A 9,798-nucleotide genomic window follows, 5' to 3' on the forward strand; every position below is an offset into this window, starting at 1 on the left:
GGGGTGGCGGTGCTCCCCGCTCCCTGTTCCGCAGAGCAGCTGCGGCCAGCCCACGCTCCTGCCCCGCGGTTACGCGGCCATAACGGACTCGCAGGGGAATTGGACGGTGAATCAAAGCTTAACCCTCCCGCCCCTGCCAAAAACAGACCCTAAAAGCCCACCCGACCTTGGCCAGCCGGGGTATCGCTGCCCGACGCGGCGCCGCACGGCTCTGCCCGCCGGCAGCGCGCCCGGCGCCCGGCAGGGGGCGCCCGTGCCACACGGCTGCGATAAGCGGCGGCGTGGGGTGGGGGTGGGGCTTCCTTGCCTGCACCGCCCTGCGCCCCGACGCGGAGGGGGTGCCGAGCGCGCGGCGGGACCCCCGGCGTTTGGGGTTTTTTTCTGGGGGGGCGGGTGAACCGTGCCAGCTCGCCTGGGCCAGGGGTTTCCCCGTGCCGGGCCCGGCAGTGCGGCCCCCTAGCGGGAGGTGATGGGTAGGGGTGTGTGATGAAAACGGGGGTGAGCCCCGCCGGGCGGCCTTCGCACACCGCCCCCCGCCCCGCACCCCCTTTTGGCAAAGCGCCCCGTGGGGAGGCGGCACGTCACACCGCCGCGCGCCGCCATTGGCTCCTCCCGCCGCGCGTCACAAAGCTGCGAGCGGTGACGCAATGTCGTGTGTGTGTGTGTCTGTGTGTGTGTCTGTGTGTGTCTGTGTCTGTGTGTGTGTGTGTCTGTGTGTGTGTGTGTGTGTGTGTCTGTGTCTGTATGTGTCTGTGTATCTGTGTCTCTGTGTGTGTGTGTCTGTGTCTCTGTGTGTGTGTCTCTGTGTCTGTGTGTGTGTCTCTTGTGTGTGTGTGTGTGTCTCTGTGTGCGTGTGTGTCTCTGTGTCTGCGTGTGTGTGTGTGTCCCGGTTCTCTCCGCATCGCCTGGCTGCGCGCACCGGGGGCCTTTGCCGCTGCGCCCGCCCGTTCTGGAGGCCGCGGGGGCTGCTGCATGCGCGGGGGGGCTGCGCGTAGTCTGTTTTCAATACTATTTCTACATTTATCTGGCACTTTTTTAACAGGTGAAAAACAATCATCCATTGCTATTAAGTAAAATATCAAATAGAATCTAATTTATATATATGTCTATGTTTATGTAGTGCGTATACACCGTACACGTTACTTTTCCGGCCCCGCAGTTACCGAAGTTGTACTTTGTAGGCAGGATGCTCCCCGGAAGGCACTGCCGCGTTCATATCCTCGGGATTTCTCCCCCCCTTCCCCCGGTCCCGGCGGGAGGCCGGGCGGGCAGGGCGCGCTGGCGCTGCGCTGCCGCAGGCGGCTCTGAAAATCCCGGTCTGGAGCTGAGCAGGTCAAAGCGCACGGTCCGGGATCCCCGGCATCTGCTCGGCGCAGCGCCCTCGCCAAATTCCTGCGCTCTGGTATGAAGGTTGGCTGTGCCTGGGGTGACCGGGAATGTCAGCGGGGGGGAGGAGGGGGGCGTAAAAAAGGCAGGGGGAAAAAAAATAGGCGGAATGAATGGCAGCGCGGAGCCGGGTGCCAGCGGGCGCGCATCTTGGCAGGGCAGGAGGGGGGGGCCGCGCCCCGCGCGGGTGCCGGGCGGGTTGTTACACTTGTTGCCTCCCCGCTCGGCCAGCGGCCAGATCCGTGCGGGAGGGGGGCTGCGCTGCGCTGCGCTGCGCGGGTTTTCCAGCGGAGCCGCGCGCGGGGCGGGGCGGGACGGCCGCGCTGTGCCTGGCCGTGCGCTGTGCGCTCCGTGCCGCTCCGTGCTGTGCCGTGCCGCTCCGCGCCGGCTGTGCCGTGCCGTGCCGTGCCGTGCCGTGCCGTGCCGTGCCGTGCCGTGCCGGCTGTGCCGCGCTGTACGCTCCGCCGGCGCGGAGGGGCGGGCGGCGGCGGGAACCGGCGGGGCGGCCCGTGGGTGCGCAGGGCGTGGGCGTGCCGGGGGCACCGCCGAGGCCGGCCATGCAGATGGAGGGGGCGGGACGCGGGCGCCGTGACTCGGAGCCCCGGAAGAGCGGAGAAACCCCGTATAAAAACTACTGGGGACCTTTCCCGGGCAGAACTACGAAAGCTTCGGAGACGGCGGCAGCCCGTGGCGGCAGCGAGCGGGGGCGGCCTCTGCCCCGGCGGGGACGCGGGGAGCGGCGCAGGCGGCGGCTCTGCAGGTCGGGCGCCTTCCCCAGCCCTGCGGCACCGCCTGGCTCCAGGGGAGCTTTTTCTCCCTCCCCTTTTTATTTTTTGAATTTAATCAATAGGTGTCGTGTCCGTCGCCCCCCCCCCCCTCCTTTCCCCCGGGAAGGGGCGGTGGGCGCCGTCCGGCGGCGCGGTGCGGTGCGGCCGCAGGGGGAGCGGAGCTGGGGCGCCGGGTGCGCGCCGCTGCTGACCGCTCGGTTTTCCTCCTCTTTTGCTAGGCGAGGGAGAGGGGCCCCGGGGGGGCAGTGAGGAGCCGCGGCGGTGCCATCCAGCCCGGGGAGGCGGCGGCCGCGCACCATGGCAGACGATGAGAAGGCCGGCGGTAGCCCCAGCGGGAGTTACGCGGGCGGCTGCGAGAGCGCGCACTGCAACGTGCTGAGCTGGGAGCAAGTGCAGCGGCTGGACCGCATCCTCAGCGAGACCATCCCCATCCACGGCCGCGGCAACTTTCCCACGCTGGCCATGCAGCCCCGCCAGATCGTCAAGGTGGTGCGGAGCCGGCTGGAGGAGAAGGGCATCGGCCTGCGGGACGTGCGGCTAAACGGCTCGGCCGCCAGCCACGTCCTCCACCAGGACAGCGGCCTGGGCTACAAGGACTTGGACCTCATCTTCTGCGCCGACCTCAAAGGGGAAGCCGAGTTTCAGACTGTGAAGGACGTGGTCTTGGACTGCCTCTTGGATTTCTTGCCCGAGGGGGTGAACAAGGAGAAGATCACGCCGCTCACCCTCAAGGTAAACCTGCCCTGTGCCCAGGCGCCCGGAGGGAGCAGGCGTAAGCGCCAGCCTGCGGGGAACGGGGCACCTTCCCCTCCGGGGTGGGGGACGCAGCACCCCCCTACCGCCACCCCCCTCCCCACACCCGCCCCGAGACCCACAGGGACCGTGAGTGATTTTTTTCGCCCCACACTTCAGAGCCGGGAGGAGTTTGCAGCAGAGCATCCTGCCCGGGGCTCCTCGGTGCTCAGCCTTTCCTCCGGGGCTCCCGTTGGATTCCCGGGAGCGCCGCCGTACCGGCGGGGCCGTGTGTGCCCGGCGCGGCACGTCCGCCAGCCCGGCCCTTGCGGCGGCGCCTCCGCCGCGCCCGGCTCGCGGCTCCCGGGGGGCGGGGGGCAGCTCTGGGGACTGCGGGGAGGCGGCTGCGGCTGCGGCTGCGGGGCGCGCTGCCCTGTGCGCTGCGTGCCCCGGCGGAGCGGGGTCCTGCCGCCGCCCGGGGGCCGGTCGCTCGAGCTGCCGGGCTGGATGCCAAACGCCGTCTGTGTTTTTCAGAGGGATTTTTTGCGGCGTGGGGCGGATGTGCGGAACCTGCACGGAGAGAGCAGGAGTGCGGGCAGTGAGCACTCGCTGCGGTTTTTTTGTGGGGAGGGGAGAGAGAAGGGGAAACCGGTAAAAAAAGATTTCTTATCCGATTGGGTCGGTGACCTTTTGGGTGAGTGCACGCATATTTGGCATCTCTGCCGTGGGCTTCACGTGTAGATGTATTTAGAAGTGACTGAAAGCAGCAGTGTTGCTATACGCTTCCCCCGGACGACACGGTCCCAGCAGAACACCCTCCCCTATCCGTCCCCTTGCAGTGACAGCTCTCTAGACTCTCACATGAAGTATTTCTGCTCCGGTTCCTATCTGCAGGCTTCTATGAAACACAAGGATGGGGTGGAGGTGGGGGTACGTGTGGAACAAACGCAGCGAAAGGAAAAGTTCTTGCATTTGTGTCTTCATTTGTTCGTTTTGTCTTTCCAATTATAGGAGGCTTATGTGCAGAAAATGGTAAAAGTATGCAATGATTCAGACCGATGGAGTCTCATCTCCCTGTCCAACAACAGTGGCAAAAATGTGGAGCTGAAATTTGTGGACTCTCTGAGGCGGCAGTTTGAATTCAGTGTCGATTCCTTTCAAATCAAGCTGGACTCCCTGCTGCTTTTTTATGAGTGCTCAGAGAATCCGATGACTGAAACTTTTCACCCGACTATCATTGGTGAGAGCGTCTATGGGGATTTCCAGGAAGCCTTTGATCACCTCTGCAACAAGATAATTGCCACCAGAAACCCAGAAGAAATCAGAGGAGGTGGTCTTCTGAAGTACTGCAACCTTTTGGTAAGGGGCTTTAGGGCTGCCTCCGAATCCGAGATTAAGTCCCTGCAGAGATACATGTGTTCGAGGTTTTTCATTGACTTCTCAGACATTGGAGAACAGCAGAGAAAGCTGGAGTCCTACTTGCAGAACCACTTTGTGGGATTAGAGGACCGCAAGTATGACTATCTCATGACCCTTCACGGTGTGGTGAATGAGAGCACAGTGTGCCTGATGGGGCATGAGAGGAGACAGACTCTGAATCTGATCACCATGCTGGCCATCCGGGTCCTAGCCGAGCAAAATATCATTCCCAATGTGGCCAATGTCACCTGCTATTACCAGCCAGCCCCATATGTAGCAGATGCCAACTTCAGCAATTACTATATTGCACAGGTTCAGACGGTGTTCCCTTGCCAGCAGCACACATACTCTACTTGGCTGCCCTGTAATTAAGGACCGAAATTAGTAGACCGGTGGGGAGAACGTTTTCTAAGATGTAGGAAGGGGCGACGCGTCCCTTTGAAATGGGGTGTTTTGTGCAATGATGATCTGCTCTGGTTTTCAAGCTTGGGAAAAGCTTGTGGGTATTCTAATAAACAATGGGAGCATGATCGAGAAAGAGCCCCAAAATAATTGGATCCTACCCCAGAGCACAAGAGGCCTGTCATTAAAAGCAGCCAGCTTCCCCTGAAATAAGCGAGGGAGGAATGCTTGATGACAATATGGGTTGGCAGTATCTGCTCCCATAGCTTTGGCATAGAGAAGGTGGGAAAGCCTTATTTTATTTTTATTCTTACTCTAGAATGGGATCTGCAAAAGGGAGAATATGAAAGAAACAAAACAAACAAAAAAAAAACACAAAAGAAAAAAAAAATTACAAAAAACAATTCTATATATATTCAGGAATTAAAAGTTAGAGGCATAAAGCAGAGATAAGCTGAATAAAAATGTATATTGGAATTACTGCATTTGGGGCTTGCAGCAAGTGCTGTCTATGGATTGACTGTGTAGAATGTATAGCTTGCTTGACTAGAATGCTTTACCAGAAACAGCTTGCTCCAAATGAACAGTAGTGGATTGGTACAGTTATAAAAACAGAAACACGTACGATGACAAAGTCCATTATTTCCAGCTGTGTGCATGCCTCACATTTTAAAAATGTGAGAATGCAGGAAAACCAGCTGTGGCAAACAGAATATACTCAAGGACCAAAGATTTCACAAATAAGTTATCCGAGCAAAGAAGATACAGTAGAGTATATATATATATATATATATAAACAAAAAGAAAGATGTTGCTATATTTGTACACATCAACAGTAATCAAAAGTGCCTGATGCCTTCATAAAATTTGAAGTGAGAAAAAAATATAGTTTTGTGGTTTAACCATGCATTTTGTTTTATCAGGGACACAAAGATTAAAAACAAAAAAACCCCATAAGCTTGTGAATAAGTGGTGGAGGAAATGCCCTATTTTTTTTCTTGGCAAATACCTGTATAGAGTTAATGTTATGTTGGTGTGCTATTGTCCTAGGTACGTGTGTGTATGTGTGTATATATGTTTGTGTGTGTATATATGTACATGTTATAGGTGTATATCTATATATATACACACACAATATATATTAATGTGGTCTAGGAAAACGTAGCAATTAAGGAATGTTTAAATAAAGTACTATGTGTTTTCCAGTTTGCAACGGGATGTTATAGGACAGTGGGCACCTTGCAGTGAATTTTTAACCCACACCTGAGAAATTTGGAGTAAATGAACCAGTCAGGATTAAGGTGGGATTCAGATAATGTCTTTGGTTGCAAGAACAAGGATTACAGTAATTCAGTGGGTTGCTTGTGAGCCATAATAATTCCACAGATGGAGAAACATATGACTAGCTGATTTTTTTTTTTTTAACTATTTTGTACTGTAATGCCATTTTGACATTTAACCCACTAATGTTGTGACTGCATACCTCCATGATGTGTAATTCAGTGGAACGTGGATCAAAGATAGGTTTATTTAAACCCCCTGACAGCTAAAGAATATTGTATTAGTTGGTGATTTGAACACTAATTGTTAATATTTAAAGGAGTATTTTTAATAGAATGCATTACGCATTCCAGGACCACTAGAATTTAGCAAATGTGAAATGAACCCTTTTTAAGAGTGTTGCACGATTGCTTAAAATTATATTTTATATATATATATTATATATATATTTTTATGCAAATATTAAACATCTTTGATCTGGTTGTCACACTGCATTTACAATTTCAGTACTGTACTTTATTTAAATGGAATCACTTTACATTGGAACGGTAACTATTCACTTTCATTTCCCCTCCCAAAAGACCAGCAGGGGGAAAAAAAATCTGCCTCCGCTGTTGTTTTCACTTCAGTGCCATCTCTGAAGGTGTTAAATTCTGTGTTGGACTTTGAGAACCTAATGACTAAGTGACACTTGACTGTAATATTTTGCTTTTTCTGACTGAGGGCGGGGGGGGAGAAAAGAAAAGAAAAAAAAAAAAAAGGGAAATCAGGCTTTTGAATGAAAACTCACTGTGGCCTGGCTGGTTGCAGCAGGGTCTGGCGCTGGAGGAGGCAGGGGAGCGCTGGTGTCCTGGCAGTGTGTTTGCCCTGCGGAGGGAGCAAGGTACATCTATTTTTGTCGCGCTTTGTACTTTTCGCTCTGGAGGCTGTTTAATAGGAACCCGATTTGTTTACTGAAGCACCTTCCCTGCGAGTCCTTCAGGAAGCGTAAAAGCTGGTTCGTTGCCATTCCTGGCACTGACTCGCAGACCTCGTCCCCACCTCCCCTTCCTCCGGCGCTTGGCCGCAGCCTCCCGCCGGCCGCCTGGTCCCCCGGTCCCCGCGGGGTCCCCGGGCAGCCCCCGAGGGTCCGGCCGGCAGCGCCTGGCCCGCCGTTCCCCTGCCTCCGGCTCCTGGGAGGGTTTGCTAGCGGAAGCTACGGGGAGGGCTGGGGAAATAGGATCAGCTGGTAATGTGGTATGTCTTCTCTGCCACAACTATTTGCAGCAAATAAATGAGTCATCTGCTCTTTAAAAGGGGTTGAGAATCTATAGCTGTGCCACAACCACAAAACACTGATAGTACATGACGCGATGTATTTTTCCTTTGAAGGACCCTTTTTTTTTTTCCATTGCTTGAAAGAAAGTTTTGATTTGCTTCCTCTCAGCTCGAATTTTATTGTGGTTTTTTGTTTGTTTGTTTGTTTGTTTTTAATGATTGACAGCAGCTAGTTACCTTATAGTGCATGCAGCGGGGCTCTGAGCTAAACTGCACCTTTCAGCATTTGCATTTTGATACATATATAATATGTTTTTATTCTGGATCTGTTTTGCATATGTTAATGATCAAGTGGTGGAACTGGTGGAGCTTTGTTTTGTTCGTGACTGGTAGCTTAAAAGGTGCCTGGTGTTAGAGGTGGGAAGAAGGCATGAGTTCAGGCCAAGAGTAAAATAAGAAGCCCTTTTCAAAGATGGTTTATTTCTGCGGTTTGCACACCTTCCCCACTGTAAAGTCTTAACTTTTTTTGGACTGATTTTTCCGCTCCTCTTCAGCACACTGGTACTTTTAAAGTTAACGACCGTGTTCTTGCTTTGTAGACTTCATTTTTCCCATCCAATCAGATGTAAGGTTAGAACTTGTGCTACAAGAGACAGTGCCCCTTTTAAAGAGCTGAACTGATTAAAAACATTGACCTGATTACAGTAAAACTGCTTGTGCCGCAGCTGAATTTACTGCTAACCAACAGGGTGCTAAACCAGGTTAAATGTAGCGATGGTGAAACAATCCAGAGCTTTGAAATGGGATTTTTTTTTTTTCCTTAGATGTAGCTGTCCTCCCAAATGCAAGAACATTTCTAAAAATAGAAGGGCAATTAGAAAACCAAATCGATGGTATTTTCTAGTTTCTCTTATTGCACTTAAAATATTTTTTTTATCTTGCACAAAGGCCTTCACACAAATCTTCTAAACACCTCTTATTAAATGCTTGGTTTGCATCATGCCCAAAGCTCCTACCAGTTCAAAAAAAAAAAGCTTTTTTTAATTGAGAAAATGAATTGTGTTAAGAAAACTGCACAGAAAAGGAAAAAGTGTAATTGCATATTCAGCTCCTATTTGAATATATTCTTTTGTATGGTTTTCTTTATGCAGTTTCCCTTGCAAGAAAGAAAATCAGTGTACTGTTTTGCTGTTGTAATAATGGTTTGCTAACAAAATAAATAGTAAAAAAAAATAAAAAGCCTGCAAATTTCAAGACAGCTTGGCTAAAGCACTGCAGGCTCCTGCAGTCTGTAGGAGTCTGTGCAGATTTGCTTTCCCTCAGATTTCCTTACAACTGTTGCCTTCTGCAAGGCATCCTGTTGCAGCAAACTGCTCCTTGGGTTGCTCTTTTGGAACATTTTGACTATAGGCTTTGTCACAGAGAGAAAAAGAGCTGATGGAAAACAGACTCTAGAGGGAACAGATTGTGAATTTTGTTTACAGCATCCAATATTTGGATTTTTTTTGTAAATAAAAAGAAGTTATTTTTTTCTATTGATTTGTGTCTGCTGTCTTCCGTGTCTGAAATAGCTCTGGCCTGGTCCTACTGAATACCAAGTTTTCTTTCATTAAAAAGGGACAAGGGTAGCACTTTTCTGCAAAGAGCAGCGTTCAGCTGCTTTCCGATTGGAGCACAAGATGCTTTGAAAAGCCCTGCCTCGTGCCAGCCAAGTTGGACTGGCTGCGCTCAGCTGCAGAGGAACCTCCCCAGCCACTGCCAAGAATACTGACTCCAGCGCTGGTCGGGCTGTGCACATGGTCCCAAATCCCCAAACTGAAACAGCGCTGCACCGGCCCCGTGCTCTTGCTGCCTTCCGACTTTAGATCTGGGACCGGATCTTTTCGTGATGCCCGTGACTTGTGCGTCACGAACCACCATGCTGGCAGCAACATGAGGGTCCTGACGCCCTTGAGATGTATTTGGTAGGGGCCGATGCTGCCACCTGATAATTTCAGTAGGTCTGGGCAGCAATGGGGTGCTGCTCCTTGGGTGTAAAGGCAGAGCCGTCTGTAGTGGATGGATGCTGCATATAGTGCAGCTCGAGGAGCTGCTGGAGGGTGGGGATGCACATGCCCATCTGATCCAGCTTCTGAATCGGTTCAGTTCCTCCCACAGATTCAACATTTACTCTCCTTCCCTGCCCTACAATGCTGTCCTTGTCAGCAGAGGTATTTTCTATTTTCTGTATTTACAAGGGAGATGCCTCGGTAATGAAAGCTGATTTCCTCAAAAGGCTCTTCAAGGGTATGTAAAATATTAATTTACAATGTTCGTGGCAATACTTTTTCAACCAGGGTGCCTCAGACTGACCCAAATTTGAAAAATACTGACTAAGACTCCGCAGTGTAGCCCTTACTAGGCTCATTCATGCACATGGGCTTGGAAGGCTCACACCAGCTAAGCGCAAGCGTGAATGTGCTTATTGTAATGATGAGTGAACCTGTATTCCCCTGTAAAAACAAACAAACAAGCAAGCTGCTGGGACTGCTCA

At 52.0% G+C, this 9,798-nt stretch overlaps 1 protein-coding gene across 2 annotated transcripts; it reads left to right on the plus strand.

Moving 5' to 3' along the window:
• The first annotated feature begins 1,270 nt into the window (after window positions 1-1,270).
• On the plus strand, window positions 1,271-8,804 carry TENT5A (terminal nucleotidyltransferase 5A). Of its 2 annotated transcripts, none has more exons than XM_055714484.1 (3): window positions 1,271-1,402; window positions 2,393-2,906; window positions 3,918-8,804. In XM_055714484.1, the coding sequence occupies exons 2-3, from the start codon at window positions 2,472-2,474 to the stop codon at window positions 4,695-4,697; spliced, it is 1,215 nt and encodes a 404-aa protein (XP_055570459.1). In that variant the 5' UTR covers window positions 1,271-1,402; window positions 2,393-2,471; the 3' UTR covers window positions 4,698-8,804. The 2 variants fall into 2 exon arrangements, with proteins under 2 accessions (XP_055570459.1, XP_055570460.1); XM_055714485.1 differs by lacking the exon at window positions 1,271-1,402 and adding an exon at window positions 1,949-2,146.
• Window positions 8,805-9,798: the final 994 nt, after the last annotated feature.

Source organism: Falco cherrug, chromosome 6 (genome assembly GCF_023634085.1).
Source record: "Falco cherrug isolate bFalChe1 chromosome 6, bFalChe1.pri, whole genome shotgun sequence".
Lineage (NCBI taxonomy): Eukaryota > Metazoa > Chordata > Aves > Falconiformes > Falconidae > Falco > Falco cherrug.